Consider the following 26,083-nt stretch of genomic DNA (forward strand, 5'->3'; position numbering starts at 1 on the left):
ACTTGAGCTCAGCATGAATGGGATCACCAGCCTGTGAGCTGCTCTTCTTATTAATTAGATCTTTGAAGGAATAGCTTAACAAAATACAAGCTTTGAGGTGTTTATGATTACTGTTTATATATGACGTGTACTTTTATTCATTTTTATGATACCATGTCATACAATACCGTAAACCACATAAGCAAGTCTATATGAGTTTACTTAACAGCGAGACATGGTCTGAAGTAAGTGTGTGAGGATTTATACATGTGGTTTGCATGGTGCCATAGACATAGTATACATCTCCATTACGACATTAGCTTTGCAGCTCCAGTGCAAAACTAAAGAAACAAACTTTGCACAACAAATGTGTTGGCCAACTGATTACATTTGGGTAACTGAAAACTGCATTTCTTTGTGATGCAATGACCATAGCTGGGTATCAGCTAGGCCTGGGCGATAGGGCGATGTAATCAGATATCGTCGAGCTGGACAAGTATACTGATGGCGAAGTGTAAAAGGCAATAATAGCTGTTTTGCTAAAAGAACTGAGAGAGAATTATTTACCATTAAATAGCTTGAAAAACATGTTATATGGGAAATTGGGGCTCATGTGTGGGCCTGCTTTATTTCTCTCTGCTATGCAATGTAATGCTAGCTTTACCACACGGATTTCCCTTAATTCACTTTACATGAAGAGTACTGAAAATGAATGGTGATATGTTACGGCACTTTAGCTTGTCTCAAAGTGACTTGCTGCATTTAAAAAACAAGCTAAAACAATTGAAAGTAAGCGCAGAGTAGCTAAGTTAACTCTAACCTTAAGAGAAAGTTTCTCTGATCCTCAGCTATGGTCAGTGTGCAGTATTTTCCGTACAGATTAAGTGTCTTGACGGTTAGTTGAATTATGAAAACACTGCTATAACGATGGAAAACGCCTTGCTTTTAATGTGGAAAGCAAGCGGGCATGGCTTTGTAAATCATTTACAGTCTGAAGTTTCTCCAGCAGAGAGTGCCAGACGCTGCGAATCTGCAGATGTTGGATTACTCAGTATCATAAATCATATCAGTACAATAAAGATTTTCATTAAAACAGTTAATATTAAAAAAAGAAGCAAATGGACTAAAATAGAATCGAAAAGAGTTCAAAGCTACCGTGGACCACATTTTTTTTTTTCTTTTGGGGTGGGTGCAGGGCAGGGGGTGATTTTAGCGATATTCGCAATTTTTTTTAACCAGAAAATATTGTGCAAATTATTTTTAGGCCTAGTACCAGCTAGTGAAAATAAAAAACAACACCTTTCTCCTTCTTGTTTTTCTCTCTTCATATCTGATGGCAAATGTGCAAAGAGGAAGGAGAGGGGGTTAAAAGAACTTAAAAAAGGGATCTTGCCAGATATCGTGTCCTGAACAGTGAGTAAAGAATATACCAAAACAGTGAATACATCAACATTTGGAATGTTACTTCCTTCAACTGGAAAAAAAGACATTATCAAATGATGTCCAGCCAGCATCATTCCTGAACTTCAACTCCGTTTCTGAACTTAGTTTACTGGCACCGCGTTGCTGCTTCCTGTTATTGTGCCAAGCTACGTAGCCATCACTTGAGTCACAATGTGGTTCTGCTTATCGTCCCTGCCGCTGTATCTGTTTGCCTGTCTGAGTTTCACAGAGATGAAGAGAGAGGGGGGCTGAATGTCAGGTTCACTTGTAGATGAAGTCGACCATGTATTATCTAAGTGCTACTCATCTGTAGCCCTGGGAAACGCTGTGTGCACGAATAGTGTGATGAACACACCCGTCGTCTGACTGAGAGCTGGGGGGGGCCTTTAGAGATGACTCCAAAGAAAAGGAAAAGAACAATGTACCCCAAACACCCCTCCTCCATGGGGTCACGACCCATAGTCTTCCACAGCCCTCCAGCGTTGCATTTTCAAGCTTTCACTGAGAAATAAGAGGAGATCAGACGAAAGCTTATCTTGAAGGTTCTCTAAAGAGACCTACTGTTTTGCTGTAGCGCAGGTGGGTCTAAAATTGACATCAGGCTTGCGGTTTGGTGATGAGTTTCATTTAATTGCCCATGCTAGAGTTTACGCAGACAATGAAGTGAACAGCAAAGGTTTCGACAAAAAGCCAGATCATTACCATTTGAGCCATTAGAGACAGCCTCAGCCTGGCGATTGGGTAAAAGCCCAACAAAGTAATTGGTGCATGCAATCACAAATTGGTTCCCCGCCTAAAATTTGGGCCTATTATTTCATTAGATAAAGCCACATTCGGGGTGCCAAAATCATTTGTGTGTCCAACATGGAATTAAAATCCTGTTACTGCCTGATACGAGACCACATTACCAGCCACTGACGGGGAAGATGTCCAGGATGATAAATAAAGTAAAGCTGATGGAATTATGTAAAAACGCTGTAAAATAAGGCAGATTTAGTGATGTTTGCTAAATCGAAAGATGCTGCTTGTCACTGCTTAGATGTACTCTTGGTTAGGAGTATAAAAATACCACTTGCATATATAATTAGATTTAACTGTAAATAATTGGTTATGCATGTGTGCACATGAGAACGATGGTTCGAAAGAGTGTGTGCATACATTTCAGATGTGTTTGTGAGTGTGTGTGTGTGTGTGTGTGTGTGTGTGTGTGCTCCATCCATACTCCACTCTCAAGTCCCACTGATTCTCCTTTCCAGCCATGTTGAATCCTCTTTCCTTATCAGGCCAGTCCAGGCCCTGCATCAGGCTCTCCTTGCTATGACAGAGGCTACAACAATAGGCGTGCGATACCGCTGCTTAGAGCTGCGTTTCGGAGGGGAAACCTGCCACGGGCACAGATTAACAACACACACACACACACACACACACACACTATATCACACACATACACATCCCCACACACACGTCCCCGCACTCCTACAAAAACAGATTGCAGCCTCCAAAACAAAACATTTTTCAGAAGGCCCTGGCTCCTTGATTAATGAAGTAATGACAAGAAGAAAAATATAATTTTGGGGCACGGAGGGAAAAAAAGGAAAAAAAAAAAAAAGAAATATAAAGCAGGCCACGCCGCCACTTGTTCAAGTTTTGGGCCACGAACAATGAGTCTGTTGGAGGGAGATGGGAGGAGAGAGGGAGGTGATAAACGAAGGAGTGACAGCTTGAAGAATTCCTCCCTAACCTCCCGCTAAATTACAGAATAAAAACCTCCACTTTGCTCTCTCACGCTTTCTCTCTATGTTAAACACCCCCTCCCTGAAAATGAAGACAGTATCTTGTCATTTTTTCCAGTCCTGAGCACCCCAAGCAGGTAATACACTCCAAAGCTACAGACTGACCACAGACATGGAGGTGGGTTTTACTGCAGCCTGCAGTCTAGAGACCATCCTACTAGAGATGAGGAAAATAGCTGGATGAACAAACCAGCTAGAGCGCACACATATACAGCTAAAGTCACACTCCACAAAAAAATTCAAAGTTGCTTCACTCCCTTTACCCAAAATGTAGTAAGTCTCAATGAACTTACTCATGTGGTTATTGAAACTTCATGAACTAGATGCTGTTATCAGTGTTGGGGGTCATGTGGTATAAAGTAATGCGTTACAGTGATGTAATTACTTTTTTATGTAGTGAAATGGTGTAACCCATTATAGTTCATTTTAATGTAATCATATTACAGTTGTATGCAAAAGTTTGAACAGCCCCAGTCAAAAGACATGTTTTGTTGATTTTCTAAGTGAAAATAAGTTAATACATCCTCTAAAGACAATACACTTAAATACGGTATTTTTCTGCAAATTTAGCTTTTAGTGCGTATTTTAGTGCAAATTATAGACCCCCAATATATTATATTTGGCAAATAGGATGTGTATTTATTTTCACTTAAAAAACTCACTACAAACGACGGTACTGTTATTGACTTAATAAAAATTGCATTGCCTGTGTTAATCATAAGCCTCCAAGAGAACAATATTAATTATGTGCAATGCACCTGAAACATAAATTCTGTGTATATTATTTGTGCATGTTCTTGTACATAATTTGCATAGGCATGTGCTACCTGAGACAGCTGACTGCACAACTTTGACTGTGAATATGAGCAGTGCAGAGTGAGTATAGGAAACAAATTTCCACCACTGTAAACTCCACAAGCAATCTGCCGAAGTGTCTCTGTGCCGAAAAAGCTCTGCAAGTATTACATTTTATTTTTATAAAGATTTTATTTCAGGGCAGCTGTTTTAGGGTTGTTTCTGCTGACCAGTTTCTGGGTTTTTACATAACATTAATCATTCATACGTTTAATAAAACTGGTTATGTCTTGTTCAGAGCAAAGGCAAACAAGGAGAGTGATATGCCTTTTAAATAACGTGTGCTGTGTTTTGCTATTTCTTTACATAAAGTGCTGAAAGGATGATTGGGTTTTCTCCTGCGCTTGTATAGATTTGTATAGATTTAATTGGGTTCAAAAGAGTAATGTAGAAGTAAAATAATGAGTAGTTAGATTATTTTTTAGTAAGTAATCCCATTACAGTTTGAGAGAAGTAATAAGTACTTTGTAAAGAATTCCTTCCAAGTAACTACCCCACAACACTGGCTGTTATCCATATAAATTTCCAACAGCTAATAATCAGCTAAAATACCTAAAGATCCTAACTTTGTCCATTTTCTATAAATGGTAGTATGTCATATAGTGTCAAAAACCACATAAGCAAGTCTATTTGAGATCACTTAAGGCAGTTTGAGGCAAATGTGCAATGATTTAGGCATGTAGTGTGCACACTGTTAACTGGGGTATAAGCTTTTTCTACAGCTTAGCTACATTAGCCTCATAGCTCATCTCAGGCAAACCTCAGAAATCAAAGTTGAGTGACTGCAGTCTTGATAAGAGGAAAAATGTCTAAATTGGATTTTTTGTTTAAACGTGCTATGAGTTTTCGAAAAGCTGAGCTCCTGCTCTTTCACTCCAACTGGAAACTAAGTCCTGTAATTAGTGCCACGTTCATTCATTAGCTCAGCACTGAGCCGAAAGCCATGCTAACAGCCATCTTGGAAGCGACCCCCACCTCACACACATGCACAAATCGGGGGTCCATTATTAGATAGCTTCCAAATCAATTACGAACACTTAAAATGGACACTGGGCAGTGGGCGAGAGCAGGAGAGCTGGAGCCATAGGCCGCCATAAGGGCTGAGTCCAGGCCCGGTAATTACCGTGATGGAGACACCTGCTACTCAATAACTTCGACCCAGCAGGCCGGCCACCGCATGGCAGACATTTATGTCCGAGTGTCATCATTAATTTGTGTTAATTTGGGAGGTGTGTGTGTGTGTGTGAGTGTGTGTGTGTGTGTGTGTGTGTGAGTGTGTGTGTATGTTTGAGGGGAAGTGAGTCTGTCGCTCACCTGTACAGGACCTGCTGGGTAATTGGGCTCTAATGGCCTGATTGATCTGCAGGATGTGAGAGAGAGAGATATAGAGAAAGAGAACCGAAGAGAGATGCAGCCTGCCCAACCCACACACTCTCACACACCTACGCAGGGAGAGAAAGATGAAGTCTGGAGGTAGAGTGAAAATAAGGGCTGCCCAGAGGACTTTAAGGGTGCTGAACAGACAAAATATCTTAAAACTCACTCATAAGCTGCAAGATCAAATTTTGAGGCTAAATTCCCTGTTTGTAAATGCTCTGCCCTACAACCGTTTCTCTTTCTAATCAAAAGCTTTGCAGGCTGCGCGAATGTAGATGAAAATGCAGAAAAGCTTAGAAGTCACCATTATTGCCACTACTAACAAAATATGATGTAATTTTACAAGAATTATTTCTCACTTGTAGCTCACTGAAGCTCCTTCTCAAAAGTGTGGAATTTAAAACCTTCAGTCATCAGAAGTAGAAGAGGACATAATTTAATATGATTTGAATTTAATGCAAGGTTTTTGCTGGGTGTAGTTTCATTTTACAGAAGGAAAAACATACTTCACAATTTTTAGGCCCAAATGATTTGAATATTATTCATTTCTGTTTCGCAGTTGAAAGCTTTTGAAAGTCTAAACTAAATTTAATCAAAGGCTTTTAGTTAGATCACTTATTGTTATTATACGGAAAATGTTAAAAAATAAATAGATTATAACAGGTTTAGTTTAGAATGCATTAGAAAGTAACTCCAGGGATCTACGTCACCTCTGAGAACAAACCAAATCATTTTCCTTGTTGCCACTGAAGCTAAAAACAAAGATGCCTCTGAAAGGAATTATGTGTGTGGGAGAACTTTAAATAAATACATGAACAAATAAACTAAAAAAAAACACTAAAACTTACTTTCTTTTAAAAAGTGGAAGTGCGTGTTTTTTATGGAGTTTATGAATCACTCACATGCAATTGAAAAAAACAGACTTGCGTTATAATGGACATAAGACACACATGTAGCACAGGTGTGAACTGAAAGAACAGTTAAATGGATAAAATGGAAGCGTATCTGCTCCTTCAGCTGAACTACAAACATAATAACTTTAAAAATAATCAAGTAATTAAGTACTCGTTCAGTAATACCTACAAGTGTTCTAAAGACTGAACCTTTGTAATGAAGGTACGCACATCGGAGCTGATGTTTGGGATCAATGCGCGCTGGTGCCACTCAGTGTTTTGCAATTTTAATTTTATATCAAATTCAAGCATTTTCGTCAGACTTGAAAGTTAGAGAAAGGCAGTCTTTAAAACAGACAAACACTAATGGTATGTTAACTTTTACAAGCCCAGTCTTTTACCTCGTAACTCGTAAACAGAAATTTTATGAAGAGGTGGTAAACTGATGTCAAACATAATAAATTATGTTGAAAGCTTTTTCATTCAATTTACACGAGTAGAGTTTAAAAATAAACTTCACTTATGATGTATTTTATTTAGCACTTTGTGCTGTATCTGTTTCATGATGCTACGTGTCCAGTGTGGGGCAGCCTTAAGCCTGTAAAATGCTCTTTGGACCAGCCCTTGAGCAAAATGTATATTAAAAGTTTGTGTAATTCATTATGTAACTAATTACACAATCACTAAAGAAATGCTGTAATTAGTGAATTGTGTAATGTAGATTGAATGTATAGCAAAACAACGATAACACTAGACGACTAAGCATTAAATATGACATAAAATAGAGTACAGAGGCCTGAACTGAGGTATGAAAACAATTTTTCTTCCTCCATATTTTTCCTCCAGGGCTGCTACTGTATGAAACACTGCTCCACAGTCAAAATGATTCACTGTTCTAACAGCTTTGGAGTAACCACTTCACAGTATTAAATCAATAGCTGGGACTTTTGTGAGGGATGACTCACTGAGTCGTAAATCATTTGGATGAATCGTTTGAATGGAATGGTGGTTGGCATCCAGACTGAGGCGTCTGTATTTTGTCGTGTATAAACACACACTCAGAAACACACAGGGTTCCCAGTACAGCATGGCATCATCTCAGACCACTGCAAACTCCTAGCAAACCCCCCACCCCCCCAAACCATAACAGGTCTTCACTGACTTCCCCGGTCAGTCCATCAGCTGTGAAATCTGCCCTTCGCACTGATAAAGGCTCATCATGTGCCCTATCTTTGGCCTGCAGATGCTCAGATCAACCTCCCTTTCTCTCCTTGTTTCTCTCTTGCGTGCGCTCTCTCTCACTCTGATTCCATCATGCCTGGGGGGGCTCTATCAATCTACTTTGCTTGGTGCAGCCCTCCCAACCCACAGCCCACTTTCTCATCCATCACTCTGCCCACACTCTGAGTCCTATTGGTGGGGTACTTTAGCCCAAAACCCACTAACCCTTCAATGGCACAGGCTCCCGTCCATTCAACCTGAACCTGCAACCTCTCATCTTCACATAGATGAGACAGAGTAATCACATTCAGATTATTAAAAGAACCTATTTGGACGAAAAGACTGTAAGGCAATGGTTCATGAACCAACGTTCACATAATAATAAAATCATAGATCTGCTCAATTGGAAACGGGGGATGGCACCTTCAGTATCACCCCAGGGCGAGTCAATATAAGCTTGCTACCTCAGCGGGTCAACTTTCTATACTGGGCAGGGTCAGATCGTTTGGAAATCTGACAAAGAAGAAGATTCAACAGTGGCTAAGAGTTTCCATCACTCATAAAAATGATGATGATTTCTGATGATGAGGTGGAAGAACATCTAGTTCTATTCCTGCTGTGATAATCTGCTGGGGTCATGCTGATACTTATCAGAGAGAAAACCATTCTCTTCATGTATCTCTCCCCATCACACAGTACTGCAACAGATATTCAGGGTACAGATATCTGAAACAGGGCTATGGTCAGTCCCTGTTCCCTAAAAAAGGCTCTGCACAGTACTTCTTTCTCCCTCTACAGGTTTCTTTCCCTCTCCTGTCCTGATTATGGTTTTAAGGATGTTAAAAATAGAAGTAAAGATTTTTTACATTTTCACATTTTCAATTAATAATTTGAATGTATTCATATGCCAATTGCACATCTTGTAATTGAGATTAATACTTTAAGCAGTCACCACCTCTGATTCTGGAGAACTACCTTCATGCAGACACTAGGAGTCTAGTTCTCCAGCTAAATAACTTTTAGTTACTTACTTAAGTCCTTGATTGACTGGATCAGATGCTTTAGAGTTAGGTGGGGGTGGGGACAGCATGTTAGATGCAAAATGGAGCTATTACTTATACAGAAGAGCTCTCAAGGGGGAGAGTTGATGACCACTGACCTATAGTAGTAATCCCTTTTAAGTAGGGGTGGTCAATTAGATGATATGTGTCACTATTGTGATAAGTAACACAAGCTTTAGTAGCATATCGTGGATATCACCACTAGTAAAAAAAAAACAGCATTTGTTTATTGCAAAGAGATCATATGTAGCCCTGTTTATTTGGATTTAATTGGAACTGCAGAGTAGTACGCAAAACAAGGAATAAAAATCCTTGTATTCATAGTTTTTAATAGTATTGTTGTGGCATTACTATTTCTTTTTTATTTTTACAATTTATCAGACTTCAGAAAATCTTAATATTTAAAACTTCTGTCATACTAGCTTGGCATATTCTAGCCTCAATTTTATGCCAAAAAATATGCACTCTCCAAGTATTATGGTAAGAAATGAATAAGCATATTGATCTCTAGTTCATACTTTTGAATGAACTCTGTGGTTCCCCCAACTCACTGCTACTTTCACCCAAATAATGCCGCGTCCCACTTCATGTTATGTTAATGTACTATGAACTATAATGTCTAATTTCTTCAGATTTTATTATTATAAGGCAATCATCGTATGACTACCCTACCATTCTCCCAAGTGTATAGCTAGCTACCAAGCCAGATACCTGTCTGAAGTGCACTTTACACCGACTGATTCAGAGCAAAACTCAGATCGATTAGAACTCTATTATTGCTCATATCATCATTATTTTTCCTTGTTTTTGGGGTCCCAGTAGAACAGAAGATTAACCAGCTCCTTAATTTTTGACCCATCTCAGCCTTATTCACAATTTAGTTTCAAATGTTGATGCTTCCAGTCGCAACAGGCAAATAAGGAGGGCCTTTTGTTTGTTTGTTTGTTTTCTTCTTTTTTTTAAATGACTTTGCACATGTAAGACATACCAAGACACTGTGTATATCACTTTGTAAAGTCAGCTGGGGGCAACATATATCTGTACATCTGTATAATCCATAGAACATGAACACTAATTAAAAGAAAAAGCAAAAGCAAACACTACACCACTGGATTCAATACTGATGATGTCCAATTAATTAATGCTAGATATATACTGACACTGACATTTATCAACCGATAAAATACTGCATGACACACACACACACACACACACACATATATATATATATATATATATATATATATACATATATATATATATATATATAGTGATATTTGGTGATATTTGTCTTTTTTTTATGGACAACCATAGTCTGAGTTGTATAAGTACATGACCTCAGACAATTGTCTTAAATATCTACAGTGATTGCAGCCAGAACAGAAACTGTAGTTACAAACTAAATTGTTCTGAATAAGGTAAACTTTTCAATAAACAGCAACACAAAAAAAGTTTTGGTTATGATTATTACGTCCCAGAATCATCTAAATTACAATATTTTTGAAGTCCTTTTCAGAGCTGTACTGAAAAAAAATTCTCAGAAGTGTTAAGGGAAATGATTTAATAAAGCAATCCCCGAGAAGAGCGCCTCTGAGTCCAAACTCCACATGGACTGTTCCTTATGTTTTAGACAGGATAAATATGAGATTCGTTACATTTTTTAATAAGTGTTTCTTAATTAATCCACATTCAAAATGGAATGTTAAACCCTGAAGGACTCCTCTTTCTTCCAGAGCAGCCAGGTCAACATGCTCTCTCTCTCTTTTGCTCTCTTTCTCTCTCTCTCTCTCCTCCACTTTTCAACTAAAGACAACTTAACATGTGGGGCTCGTTGATTGATGTAGAGCCGGACTGAGAATATCATCAACTATAACAGATCGAAACTCCATTCATTCGAGGCCTGGACTCCACACAAAATCCACCAATTAAAGCATTTAGTCATAAAATATGCAGATTAAATGGTTAAAATGGATGCACTTCAAAGGCTTCCGTTGGAGGCCAATTTGACTCCGGAACAGTCAAAGCGATGAGTTTGGTTTGTGTTTGAATGTCATGGGAGGTTTTTTTTCTTCCTCTCAGTTCATTAAAATGGGCATAGACAGTTCAGATGTACTCATGTGGGGAACCTTCTAGAAAGCAGAAATGGAAATTAGAACACTTTGAGGAAAACTGACCTGGTCTTGACAACGAACAAGTCTGCCATTTGAAAATGTTAAGTACCAAGGTAAAGTTGCATGAAAGGAAGGAAAGGGGTTTGAAAATACTTAAGGTCAGGGCAGTGGTGTCAAAATATTTTGTGCCTAGGCCAAAAAGACGAAACAACACACAAATAAAGTAGGTAGGCTTTTTTACTTTGGCCTGTGGGCCGATCTTCGGGCAACCCTGAGGTAGGGCATAGCTTGGTGCGGGGGGGGGGCAATATGATGATACACTATTGTAATCATAATAAATTACATCATAATACGTTTTGATATTGTGGGTATGAGCAGTACTTAAAGGACACTGACCAACTACATGTTTCATTAAAAGAGATTTAGATTACACTTCCTTGTGGCACAGCTGGCTGAGGTTTTGCTTCGTTGTCAGAATCATGAGTATAAATCCTGCATGGGGCATAAATGGTCCCTGATGTAATGATGTGCAGTATGTAAAATTATAAATAAAACTATGACTTCACTCATATATTTTGATTTGTTTCCCAGTACATTGTGTCTGTTCTAAATGATTAAACTCCATGAAAAAAAACATGATGTAAAAATATCTTCATATATTATATACATATACAGTCATATACAAAAGTTTGAATACCCTTGGTTAAATTATGTGTTTTGGTTATTTTCTAGGTAAAAAACACATGCTCTACAGGGAGCATACGTAGATTTCTGCAAATTGTACAATTTCAATATAAAATAAGCTATAACCTTTGCACATGCCACATTTTAGGCTTTATTTATTGCACCAATTTGTTAAATTCAGACAGTAATTCTGCACTGACATGGATATATGCTTATTTTCACTTTTAAAATAAACAAGACCAGGGGTGACCAAACATTTGCATACAACCATGTATATATGTTTATGTGTGTGTATATGTGTGTGTGTATATATACATATACACAATTTTTCCCCAATGTGTATCATGGTATAGTTCTGCCATACTTTAGGGGTAGTTTAGCAGAACCAATTATTGCAACAGAGAAACCCCACAAGATCTCTTTTACAACATCAGGTTGAAAAGGGAAGAACCTGAACATACCAGGCCGGTTGTATCAGTGCTCATCTCGATCTTGCCGTCAAACGGTCCCCACGTGGTTCCTACAGGAAGCTGCTGACGGCTGTGAATTCGCCGTTCGCCATCTTTGTTCAGGAGGTCTAGCTCTCCTGTGAGACAAAGCAAGTACTTGGGTTACGGTCAGCCACCATGCATGTCCTAATACGCTAGAACAGCAGACACACTATAAAGGATGCAAGCATAAATTATATAGAATTGATTGCAAGCTAATAAACACACTTATATGGGGGCAGATGATCCTAGATCAGAAAGTTCTTGTTGAAATTCTTGCCAAACTCAAAGACAATTGCAAGCTTTTAACAGCCATGTGAGTGAGAATGTGAGAGTCTGGGTAGCCTCCATGGCATAGGCACCTGTCCTCATAGCTGTTCTCCATCAGATGGACTGTGTCAAACTAGTGGTCCGCAAGCCTTTCCTGAAAGAGTGCCTCCCCCTCACCGATAAAACCTCGCTGAGACGTTACAGGCTTTCTGGCTGGCCGTATGGGATCTATTTCTGTTTTTCCAGGAAGGGGCCGAGGCCTCTTGTTAGCGCTGCTCTGAGCTCAGCCTTAATTAGCTGTGTCACAGTGTAGCATAGCTAGTGCTTTGCTAGCTCCCTGAACGCCGCTATCTTATCAGTCAGATTTAGTGTACTTTTTTAGGACAGTGATTAATCAAACGGTTATGATAACAGACTGCCTGCTTCTGGCTCCTCTCTCTTATGCGTATGTGTGTGTGTTTGGGGGGGATATGGGGAGGGGGGTGCAGTCACACACATCTCAAGTGCATGCTTCCGGGCCAGAAGTCGTGGGGATTGGAAGTGGCAGAGCCAGAGCGGACCTATGACTGCAGAGGATTTAGGCCCTTAGAACTCGAGTGCTATCTGCTCCATCTCCCTGTGAGCGTCCTGTCTGGCTGTGCTGGAGCACGGCTAGCAGCATGCCGCTCGTAATCACGCACCACCTCTTTATGAGCAGCTGCTCTCAAGTCCTTGGGCCTAAGCACTGGAGGTACTGTCAAATCATGTACCAACAAAAACACTGCTGACAAACAGTGGTAGCTTAACACTGGACCTTTGAACTTACACGAATCCAGCCCTGGACTGGGTTGCACCATTTTTGCATTAGTTTGTACTAGTTTGTGTGTCTTTATTAAGGCCTTAGTTAACACCAGTTACTAAATTTGGCTGCACCACAAATCACTAAGCCATCTCAGCTAGGAACAACTAAGTAAGCAATGCGTACATAATGACAAATACTCAACGCTGTTGCTTCACTATGACATTTACAAGTTGAGAACTAGTCAATAAACATCCACGCATTCCATGAAAGAAAATATCCGTATAGAAAAGCTTTTATGAAAGAAATTTTATGAACTGAATAAAACTGATTTAGCCAGTTTATTCTTTGTTCTTGATTATATTTCCCCATGACACCCCAGTGTGCAGTTTTTTAAACAATGGTCTCTGTCAAACTGACACCACAGCAGCATCAATCAAGCAGTAACATTATCAGCATCTGCTGAATGAGAGCCAGAGCTGTGGATGTTAGCCATGGTCTCACTGAACTGGAGCTGTGGACGTTAAGTTTTGTGTTTGGAAGTTGCTGAATGTAAAATCACAGCACCCAGCATTTTGTGCTTTACTGGTTAACTGATCTTAGCAAAAATGGTCAGGTCATGTTTTTGTTCTCTGAGTGCTTTACTGCATTCATGTTTTTTGTTAAATCATAAAAAAGGGAAATTGTCATGTCACCAAATCACAACCATCAGTTGTTTGCATTTGGGTTGTCATGGGCAACTGGTAAATTTATCATGTGAACAATATTGGCATGACGGACCAATGACCATCAGTTACTGCAAAACGTCACTGATCTATGCAAGAAACTGGACAGCAAACCTGCCATTTCTTACTGTTACCATGAACTGGGCACTGCTGTTTGCCAGTTTGGTCTGTTGATTTTACGTTGCTGAGACTGTCCTGGCTGTTTATACATTAGAACTTGCCAATCTGAGTAAAATACCCAAGTTTCCCACTTGTATTTATAACTTTGTCAGCTATTGAGTGCAATTTCCTTGTGGTAAACTCATATATGATCAAGTTTACCAGCAGTATCTGAAAGTCATAATAGAACTCATGTGTGCAAGAGCAGGAAAAACGCAAGACTTTGCAGGGCAAGGAAGGCTCAAAGACTTGAGAAACACTCCCTCAGAAACTCTAAGATCAGAATAAGAATAAACATCACACCATCTGGCTCTGCGCTCAGCTAATGTGTTCTCTTTTAGGTTGAGAGATCGAGGTGAGGGCTGAACTTTATAATGACCTATTCAAGTGTGTCTTTCCTCTATAAATATCAGCCATGTATCAGCGACATTCTGCCTTGTTGGTCTGTCGGTATGGAAATTCTCCAGCGTTCTCGTGCCCACGCGTAAACATCATCAGGTGACTTGTTTGCTAAATATCACGGCCACCTCTATAATGGCACATGTGCAACAGGTCAGATAAGAACTGTGGCGGCCTTTTTTCAACACTGTATATAAACTAAAGCTGCTACCTATGTGTTACCTGTGCAAGTAATATGATGAGCACATGCAAGAGTGATGAGCACATGCTCCAGTGAAGATATTGCTTATCTCCTGCAGGCATCAATCACTGCATCTGAATTTCACATAGATTGAGACCACACACTGGACTTGTTTATCATTAAAAAGTAAAGCCTTGCTTAATTTTACTGTATTTTTAAATGGTATCTTGTTTTGCCAGCATTGAAAAGGAACACTAGCAATTGAAATGGTATAACAAAATAAAACATTTATTTATATATTTTTGAGGTTTTGATATGACAGTAACAATATGTCTACATTAAAAACAATGCTTGGTGAAGTCTGTGGTATAAAACTATTCACTCACTGGGGCTGAACGATTAATTGTTCTTTAATCGAAACTGCAATTTGAAAGAGTGATTTTCAAACTGCAAGACCTGCAATGTTAATTATATCCTACATTATTCTCAGATTCCTGTGAAGTGGAGAAATCTAACCTAATATCACAGAGCTGGTGAACTGACAGTCTGGGCAAATGACATTCAGCATTCAAACGTCTAGCGCAAAAAAAACTGATGTGCTGATCTTTCCGCCTTAATCTTCACTGCCTTTCTCAGAATTTTCTTCATCTAACGCTGCAACAGGCTTATCGGTTATCAGAGATACCAATCTACACATTTAAAAGGATCAGACACTTAGCCTTGGTATCATTGTTTCAGCGGATGCCGAAAAAGTGATGTGTGCTGAGGAATCGTTTTAAAGAACAAAGATACATAAAAGCATGAATAAGCAAGCAGGGAAAATGCTACAGGTATCATGTTGTAGATTCTTGAAATACTGTACATTTTAAAGCCATGACACGTATAGCATTTATCTCACAAGTTGGAGTATAACTGCTATTTCCTGACTGTGGTGCAGAAAAGGCTACATTAGACACTAAGAAGCAGTGTGGTGGTCTAGGAGATTTAGGAGGCAAAGGCCTCCACGGTGAGCAGGTCTCTCTGAAGCCTGCCGTGGCCCTGTTGGCCTGTCAGAAGGTGGGGAAGCTCATTAAAGGGACATAATTAAGCGCCGGAGCACAGCTGGCCCACATCACAGGCAGGCAGGGGCTGCACTAGCCCTCAGCCGCTTGATGTGTCCTGTTCCCACTCCGATAAGGCCTCATGGCCTTTTGCCACACACACACACACACCCACACACATACCACCTTTCAAAAGTTTGGAATCACTTGTCATATTATCAATTGTTGTTATTTTATTCACTACATATTTATACAGTGTAGATTAAAATATTCTAAGCTAGACACAAGAATAGGCTCTAAAACTGATCTTCTCATAGATAGTACACATTTTTATTCTATCTTTATGTAAAGATAAGTTGGAGCAAAAACATGTACCACCTAGGGGTCCCTGAGATTAATATTCAATATTTGTTACATTTTTGTGATCATGAAGAAGTTAGTTGCTAAACAATATACTGCAATTACCTATTTATAGTAGCTTCTTGATAACTTCAAGATTTGATCACTTTTCAAACTCACAACATTCTGGAAATCTCATTTCACATTCTGGAAACATCTCAAACCTCTTTATTTCCACAGCTTTCTAAATATGATTTGACACCTATAAAGAGAACTAGCATTATATTAGGAACCATTTACACATGTATCTGTAACAAGAAGCCTAAAGGCCTAAAAAAAAAACAGGACACTCTGGAGAAACACTATCCATACTGTAGTCAGGAGTTTGAATGAACTTGATGCACATAATAATAAGAAGAAGAGGAACGACAACAAGAATCATAAAAATCTGCAACATATTTGGTTTCATGTCATTGAAAACAGTGAATCCAAACTTTTGAATGATCTTCTTCAGCCTCTGCTTGACACTCTCCGCAAAGTCCTTGTCAGGCGAGTGCGACGGACTTGGAGTGGAGTGTATCTGTATGTGTGTGGGTGTGTGGAGCTGTGCATGTGGCAGGAGGGTATTTGAAGTTGTGAGCTGGATAGTGATCCACTGCCAGTCGTCTGAGGGCCGTTCCAAGGCTCGCATCCCAGCTGCTTCCTCCCAGCTGTTGCGGATTCTGTACAAGCCCGAGGGACGGGGCGTCACGGACAGCCCTCGGGGCGCATAATCAACCCCCAACCACCCCTCCCCCCAACAAACCCCCACCTCACGTTCACCACCAGCGTTTAGACGTCGCCTCTCTGTGGATAATGAGATCAAGATATACAGCGGGAGAATATCCGCACGGATCCATTGCAGAAGGTCGGGGAGATGCTGGCGGTTGCCACTGGTTTTTGCAGACATCCATCTCTATTCCAGATATGCTCCGAGTCAAACACGCCGGGATAAACAGTGGTGTCATCCAACGGTGTCTTATCTTCCAGCATGTGCAGTTGGAGCTGTGTGTGTCTGCATGTTTGGAGTTGTAAGCTCATGAGCCCGTGAAGAAGGATGTGGCATAGGCCACTGAATCGCTAAGGTCAGAAATTGTCATGACAAGATTGCTCACTCTGACCGGTCGACCATTTAAAGGTACAATTTAAAGGCCTTTTTTTGGCTGTTTGAGTCAACATAGGGAAATGCAGTTCTTCATGGCTAATAAGTTGTGGAGAAAGCAATTCCATCTCTGATTTGGCTGTTCATCAACCAATTAGGACAGCTGATCTCTGGATTACAGAAGACCTTTTGCATTTGATACTGTATATACTGTATAAAGCATTCTTTTTTTGCATACCATTTGAAATGCCTGTTCTTTACTTTGTGTGATTAGGTCAAGAAGAATGGATCAACAGAAATGGTCCAAAATTTCTCATCACATTAACATATTCTATAGTTAAGAAGGTTTTATCTGTCTCAAAATATACCATCTTGGAGATATGAGATTTTATTACAACAGCAGCAATATCCATATCTACAAGTTGTATAAAATAAATATATTCTATTAAGTGTCTCATTTTTGCATGGGATTGGAGGCCCTCAGTGGGGATCCAAACCTCTCCATCCACTCTTCTCGATGTCTCTCATCTCCCAATACCGAAATGCCATGATTTTGGCAAGGAGCAGCTGATGATTTGACCAAAGAGCGATCTCTTCTGTATCCCTCCGTCCCTTCGTCCCTCCCTTCCTCCCTTGATAAGATCATCATCTGTCGCCCCTCTCCGGGGCCTGCTCCTTCTCTCCACAGATACTTGGCAGAGGCATGAATGTCCCTTTTGTTTGGGGAGATCCTCCTTCCGATAGCATCCCCAAAAAGACACTCCACGCAGGCATCTGTTTGTTCCCTAGTAATGGTGGAATGGTTGAAGAGATGCAAGGGAAGCTGAACTGCTGAACTAACCAAAGAGACTGTGGCAAGGTGCCACCACACAGAGATGCTATAATGCCACAGGAGAGAAGCAGAGGAAAGATACCCATGGAAAGGATGTATTTTTGGAAGGGAGAAAAGGTCTCTGTCATCCAGAAGGTTATAGGAAATGTAGTGAACCAATCACATCAGACGGGTGGGGTAGACTTTCTTTTCAATACTTTTGAATAGCTGTAATGACTGATTTTTCTTAAGAACTTGAAAATTCTCCGAATTCTTTATGGGATCAGCTTGATTTTGACCTGGTTCTTACTGAAACTGTTTTCAGAACACTTGGGCACTGTTAGTCAAGCCAAAATCCACATTTCGCAAAAAGTACAAAATATTAGTCGTTAATTAACTAATAATGGCAGGTACTGAGTAATACAGAACTGGGGACAAATTTGTGAAATAATGGGGGCAATATGGACATGACAGAAACTGTCTGGTGCCCTTTAAAATATTTGTAGATCATATTCCACATCCAACTTTTTGATGGAAATCCAAGAAAATTTACATTTCCCTGAAAAATAAATACAATTTATATGTAACAATTTAGACATCTGCAGTGTTTGTAGGATGTAACTGGCAGGCAAACATTTGCTTTCAAATGTTTGGTTTTTATGTGGTATGTGCTCATAATTTTGGCCAAAATTAAATTTCGACATATTTACTTACAGTCTTGACAGTCCAAAGAGAACTGAGTGTTGGTTTAATGAACTATCAGCACTATTTTTATACAATTCTACAGGAATATATGCAAATTATTCGTTGAAAAGCATTTAGTTGCACAAGAATTTTAAATCTACTCACTATAAATGACAATAAATTAACTCCCAGTCTATCATAATTGCACATTTTGAAAATAAATGTACAGAGTTGCACATAAATTTGATATAAATTAACTGACTACAACTGTCTACAAATGAACTCACAGACAATAACTATTGCACATCTTGAAAATAAATGTACAGAGAGTGAAAAATGTGTGTGATGACACTACTCAGGTCCAGCACGTTTGATAACACCACATTTGCACTAATATCTTCTAACCTGACCTGAAAAATATCTAGGGAAAACTGATCTGTAGCACTTAAGGTTTAAATGCTACTAGGGAAAGGTCATTATTTTTCCTGTTTAATACAAATATCAGAATTCAGTATATCTTAAAATGAAAAAGGCAGAATGAGTCTCAACAGTTAATCTTTCCTTAATTTGCAGACAACCCACAGCAACATTCAGAAAAATCCTGAAAGAGAGGCCCAGCTACAGAGCTCAACGCTATTGACAGTCAAGCTTCTAGAGGTGCCAAACGGGACACAAATTAATATATGGGCTGAAGCATATGGGGTGAAATGGAATGTGCCGTATTGCTCCACAAAAGGGGTCTCGAGCTGGAGAAAGAGATATGTGATATGAAATTTTACAGCTGAAGGAGAAATGTCAGAGCGCTTTGATAAGAGAGCGATGAACTTTCCCCCCCTTCCCCCAAACCCCCATTATCGGGGCTGAGAGAAGCAAATGCATCATTTATATCCCACAGTCTCACCATTATCTCCTGTTCAGACACTTGTGTTAAAACACAGGAGGACCTTTTTACCTCTCTCTCTTTCTCTCTCCTCCGCTCTCTCACCCCCCTTCCACACACACTGTTCTTCTTCTCTCTTTCTCTCTGTATCTCCGTCTCTCCCTCCACACTACCAATCCCTCCACTCTGCCCTCCCTTCTCTCTTTGCTCGCTATCTCTGACGAAAGCCTTCTGCTAGGCTGAAATTTCTCTCTTAGAAAAGCAAGTTTTGACTACTGAGCTCGATTATGAAGAAGCTAAGGGTGTAACGTGTCATAAAATTTTCGATTCAATTTGCCTTTTCATTTTATTGTCACCATTCAAATAAAACAAATGCATTTAATGAAATACTGAACTCAATGTTGAACTATGATATATACTCAACAGCAACAGAAATAAATGCTCAGTTTTATTAAACTACTGTTTTATAAAAATAAATATTCGATTCATATTTTAAATACATTAACAAAATCTAAATGAATTTTGAAAAGATGCTTGCAAAATTCTTAAGGCTTACATTTTAGCATTAGCTAGAAAACAGCTATTAGTCTATCTTGATACAGTAGTCTTAAAGGGGTAATCTATGTAAAGACTTAAATGTATACTTTAAATCTGTTCATGTCAAAGATGAGCATACAGGGTGTTGTAAAACAGTCCCAAAGTAAACCTTTTTTTCGGATTTACCACTATTTTACCATCATCAACATTACATATAAACACTCGAAAGACGTGTAGGTTCACTTGTTTTGGATAGTAAATAAAACGTCCATATTTGCGATACGGGCAACATGACCCATGGTTTCTAACACCACCACTGTAAAAGAATCTGCTTAAGTAAATTTCTCCAGGACAAAGCATTTGTCATCCAAACACTTGGAATGACCTTGTTTACATCTAACATTGAATTATGCAGAAGATGGTGGAATTACCCTCTAACCAGTAGTCAATGGGGATAAGGCAACAGTGTTGGATTCTATGCTTTAGCAATAGGGATGAATCATCAACTTTTATGGCAGACTGCTCTTTCGATTTCGTTACAGCCAAACAGATCGATGGCAGATTTTATAAGACTTTATTTTTGACCTGAAGCTCACACTGTAGACTAAATGAAGACATGGAACACATTAGCACACTTACAGTACCTATCAGTAAAAGCTGGAATAGCAATAACAATAACTTAACTGATGCAAAAATGTGGCTATTTCTGCCTTCTAATCTGCTCTTCTCTCACAATAATGTGGTTTTCCAGCACTGTTGTTGCATTTATTATTATTTGATATGAAAAGAATGTAATTTAAAGTTAAAAAAGGGGCAGATTTTTTATTTTGTGTCATTAATAGGAATAGTCACACATAATAAGTCACCCATCGGGCATGTTTATCATTACTCTGATTAAACAATTCAATAATAAGCACTTATTTGGCTTATTGGTTAACTGTGCTCTGAATGTGCTTGGGCATTCATGCATCCAACAACAAAGGAAGCCTTTATGTATCTTTTATATAGTGATAACAGGTATAGAAACGCAGCACTGATTTGACAAAATAGAAATATATTGCCGATCAAGCATTTGGAGCAAAAATCTACAGATTCGAATCTTGGCTGATAATGTATTTGTGCATCCATAATTGTAGGCTCATAAAAAGTAAGCTCAACAATTGTGTCTGGAAATCCAAGGCAGCTGAAGTGGGGGATACACAAAGCTCTTTAGTGCGTACACTGTGGCTGAAGATCACAATGGTACACAATTACACCATCTTTATGGCAGTAGTGACCACATGGTCTCTATGGCAAATGGAAAAAGTATGCACTCAAATATTGTGGTCCCGTCTCTTCAAAATGTTAAAAATCCCTGCTCGTTCGGTCGTCTTACGTTGGTTGACCTACTAATACTGTAAACATTCGACACATTATTTATGCGTTCATTTTGTGGAGTAGCAGGTATGTAAAAGCCAACTGTACGGTGCGTATCTGCAACAGGCAGCGAATAAGCGGCGTCAAACAATATGAAATCTGTCCGTTTTTCTCCAGCTCATTTCGATCAAAGCCTCAGCGAAGGCTTCCTGACAACAATCTCCAAAGCATTCATCTCGCGCGGCCCGTCACAATGCCGACTGATTGTGCGCGAAGAAAAAGATGAAAGCGTGAGGAAGACGAGCTATCGGAAGCGTCATCTAGAGGACAGGCAGTCTTTCCCTACCGACAAATTTGACTACCTGAGAGGTGTAACAAATTCAAAGTGCTTGCGAGGGATATAATTCCTCTCACCTGTCAGCACAAACTGACTAATAGCAGGTATATTTATTGGAAAGTGGCGCTCGTGCCTTTTGATTTGCCATGATACAAAGTTGACCCTGGAAACGGATGTTTAAGTGGAAGCTTCCAATGCTCCAAAAAAGCAGGGATGAAAGCTCAAGGAAAAGGACTATTGGAGAAGCACATACGACAGGTAGCGCTTCAGGAATCCCACTAAATACTATGTAAACCTATAAGAAAACTGTGTTAGTAACCACTAGGAACATCAGAGAATATGCAGAACCAGGCAAACGTTTGGACACACCTACTTAAGGAAGGTTTTTTCTTATTTTGCACGTTAAAGTGTAACAGTAATCACATCAAAACTATGAAATAATATCTACTGAATCCATATAAACAAATGAACAAGTTATTAAAGCGCACATATTAAGTACAATAATACAATGACTGTTGATTAGCATCAATTTAAATTTTTCAACTTGACGTTTTACCAAAGCTACTTGTTGCAGAAAGCATTTCAAAAAAATTCAAATAAAGTTTTGACATGAATTCATACGTTTGCATCAACTATCACTATTTATATGTCTTTGATTTCAAGAATTTAAGAATAAGCCTGAATGAAAAAGCCATTAAGAAAAAAACATACATTCAGTCAGATGTGTCCAGACATTTGACTGGTGTTGCACTTCTTCACTGTTAGAATTTTTCGCTCTGTTTACCGGTGTTGTTTTTCTGTTGTGAACCCCGGTGAGTCATTAGCCTCTCTCCATCCTCCCCTTCCAGCCAATTACGGCTTCTCCAACTTCCCTCCAGTCCAATCCTGCCGCTCTTGCCTTTCCTGACCCAGTTGTCTTTTGTGACGAGGTCTTAGCCCCAGCAGTTTGACAGTCAACAGATAAGATGGATTAAGGATTTTTTTCCTCCTCTCTCTCCCTCTCTCTCTCTCTCTCCTCCTCTCATCCAGTTGGGATAAGAACAGCGTAAAAGGCGGGTTAAATCGCCTGTTTTTTTGGAAGGAGTTTTTAAATGACTGGAGATGAGGCCGATAGAGGCGCTAAACCTATGGCAGGGTCTCGAAAGGTCAAGGTCATGCTCCTAATCGGTAGCTGGCTTTTGAGGCGGGGCACAGCTCAGGAGAAAGAGAGGAAACAATCTCACACTGAAGGGAAACAACGCCTATACAGTTCTAGCAGGCAAAGCGTAAGGTGTTTTGCACAGTGGCCAGCAAATTTATAATATTAAACAAACTCAAGTGGCAAACTGGGCTCTGGACTGTACACTAAATAATTATAACATTATCCTAAATACAATGTTCTTTTAAAAGTGGAGATCTTAATTACTTGTTAAGGGCTGCAACTAATTATTATTTATGTTACTGTTTAATCTATGCAGTTTTCTCTCACTTTGCCCTGTCATAACAACGTCATCATTCAGTTCCATCAGACACCATACTGCCCCCTAAGTTTTATGGGAAAGACTGCAATCATGATGTAATGACCACACGCATCTTATGAACTATTATAGAGCATTTCAGCAAATTTTTACATGTTGAAAATTACGAAATGCATAGTTCCTAAAATCTGACTGGCTGAGTCGCAATCAAAGGCGTCCTTAAATAATCGATATTCACACACCTTTGACCTCCTCACAACGACTGAATTCTGTATTAGTGCACCAACTCACTAAAACTCACTGTGCTGTGAATGGACTGTTACACTGCTTTAAACTGAGTGACTGAAAATTGATTTTCTTACCAACTGGGCTAAAAGATAGCAGGCTAAAAAGGTTAAAAGATAAGCTAATAGATTAAACCACCCTTCCATTTTCAGTGTTGATCTTTGAACTGAAGAATTTACAGAATAATTCATTGTAAAATTGCTAAATAAAAAGTAAACTTACATTAATATCTTACTTTCATAAGATGTCTGTGTTTTTGGGTGATCTGCCTTAAGTAGTATTAAACTGTGGGTGCAAGGAACGTGTAACAGTATTAGCTTGATGCACTAGTGGACATCAGTATTATTGTTGTGATGGTAATTTGCTGAGCAAATAAAACACTGCAATATTACGATATATTCATTATTATATAACACTAAAAAAGTTCATGACATTACTGTAATATACACCAGTGGAAGAACTGGTTATTGTAATTATTGTTAATTGTGACAAATTATAAATTGAAAAATGTGTTTTTTTAATATATTTTATGTTGTCAATGTTTTAGAAAAGCAATAAGCCACTTATCATGTGTAAGGACTGCAGCCCCTTACCTGTGGTAAAATCACTGTAACACACACAACTTATCGCTTTAATATTTATATGTTATCTTTCATTATAACAAATACCCCATACTATCTTTCACCACGACAAATGGGACAGAACCAGTGAGAACATTCTTCCATCATTTATGTCTCATACTGCACAGTGTGGAAGAACGTCATTGTGAGGTACGGCCCATTGTCCAGAAGGGTCAGGTTTAGAGTGTGTGCGCTTTCCTTCCTCCTTCATCTCCCGCCAGCTGCTAACTCTCGCTTTTTTGAGCCCTAACTGTCCATAACCTCTCTGCTGCTACAGGACGTTATCACAGATCTCCTGCCAAAAATGTGGGGAAAAAGAAGTTTGAGAAGAGACAAAACGTTTAAGGGCATGTTCATAAGCATGAGTGCTGTGTGTACGTGTGTGTTGTGTGTGTGTGTGTGTATGTGTGTGTGTGTGTTTCTCTCTCTGCTCCCCTCATGTCACTGACAGGGGAAAGTAATCCTATACACAGGCTGCTATTGTGAAATGAGAAACTAGCCTCCTCGGCTGCCAGGGAGCAGATGCACCTCTCTCTCTCTATCCTAATCTGGAAACGACTTAAAGCAGCCTTATCTCCAGGCTCTCCTGCTTCATTTCATGCTTGATTTACTTTAATTTGTCTGATAGGGCACAAGGATTTGGAAATGGCCCATCTTTCGCTGGAAAATGTTCTGATTTTTCTCCGGCATTGTTATGTGGAGGTTTTTTGAGACTCTCTCTCTCCCTCTCTCTCTCTCTCTCTCACTCTCTCTCTCTCCTTTGCTCTTTCTTTCTCTTTTTCTAGCTTCCTTGAGAAGTCCTCTCCCTCCTGTGCCGCATTCTGTTTGAGTGCGTTCGCATTCGAGCTAACACAGCAGAAAAAGGAAGGGGGGGAGAGGGGGTTTGTACAAGCAGGCGTGATTGTGCGTGAGCGTCTGTATATGCGTGTGTGTGTATGTGTGTGGGTTGAGTGCGCCGGTGTGGGGGCTGTTTGCCTTTCAGATTGGCGCTGAAGACAGGGGGAGCAGCCAGGTGCTTCAAACCACGAAGATGTTCGTGCTTAAGGTGCGGCGGGAGAGGACTGGCCCGCCACTCTGCCGTAAGTGCGGAGGCTGATAAAGTCTGCTAGGAGTGGAGAGAGAGAGAGAGAGAGAGAGAGATCCATGCCCACACACACCTCTTCTGCACCTGTAACCGGTTTCATTGCTTCAGCACAGTAGCTTTCTGTTTGCTACAGGCTGCATTACCCCTCCAGTGTCCAGTATTTTTCTATTATGCTGAAAAAATGTATTCCCATCCTCAGTGTACATACTGCAGTTGTGCCTTACAATATACTAAAGACACATAAATGAATCCTTGATGTGCTGTGGTTTAAGCTATATGGACTATTCTACTGAATTAGTTCAACCTGCAGATCCACAGTAAAAAAAAAATGTCACTACCGAAACACAGAGTTTTACTCCATAGGTGAAGTCTTATTTTAGCCACATGCAGGGGCATTTTAAAGCAAAAAGTGAGGCACCATCCCTGTCCCTCATGGCCACATGGTGGGCAGTTAGATCTCATTGTTTTGAAGTAAATGTGTCCCAAAGTCTGAAACTCATTGTGTAACACTGTCACTACCAAAACATACTTTCTGCAGTTAAGTAAACTTTTTGTGTTTTACTGGAAAATATTATGATTTTATGGATTTACAACTGTTCAAAGCTGTGTTTGCTAGTCATGTACTGGCTAGCATTTTTGATTTATTCTGAATATGAACTAAAATGGTCACTACTGAAACAATCACTACCGAAACATTTTGTAAAGTTTTGATAGTGTTGTGATTATTTTATGTGTATGTGACAAAACAGAATGTTCAGTCATTTGTTTTAATTAAACAAACATAATTAAGGTATAGGGTTATGTTAGTCCAAGTCAGTTAAAAGTGTTACAAATGTTTTAAACTCAGGAATGATCCATATAAAAAAAAACAGTTGGGAGCTATGGGCTATGTTATTTATGCAAAAATAGCTCATAATCACCGTAATGACAATAAAATGTCTGAAAATCCGGATACATCTACTCTAATCAAAACAAATATGCTGAATCCTGCATATCAGCAAAGATTTCCCAGAGCTGTATATTTGCACAAGTGTGAAAATGTGGCGCTGAGTAAATGCTGATAATAGATCAACAATAAGCCTTACATCTATTTTA

The 26,083-nt window shown here is 39.4% G+C and overlaps 1 protein-coding gene across 1 annotated transcript in view; it reads right to left on the reverse strand.

Moving 5' to 3' along the window:
* zfpm2a (zinc finger protein, FOG family member 2a) overlaps positions 1 to 26,083 on the reverse strand; it is a 163,136-nt gene that overhangs the window by 72,449 nt on the left and 64,604 nt on the right. The window contains exon 4 of the mRNA XM_036558337.1: positions 11,879 to 12,003. Within this exon, the coding sequence (XP_036414230.1) occupies positions 11,879 to 12,003 (125 nt within the window). The remainder of the gene's footprint in view (positions 1 to 11,878; positions 12,004 to 26,083) is intronic.

Source organism: Colossoma macropomum, unplaced genomic scaffold (assembly GCF_904425465.1).
Source record: "Colossoma macropomum unplaced genomic scaffold, Colossoma_macropomum, whole genome shotgun sequence".
NCBI lineage: Eukaryota > Metazoa > Chordata > Actinopteri > Characiformes > Serrasalmidae > Colossoma > Colossoma macropomum.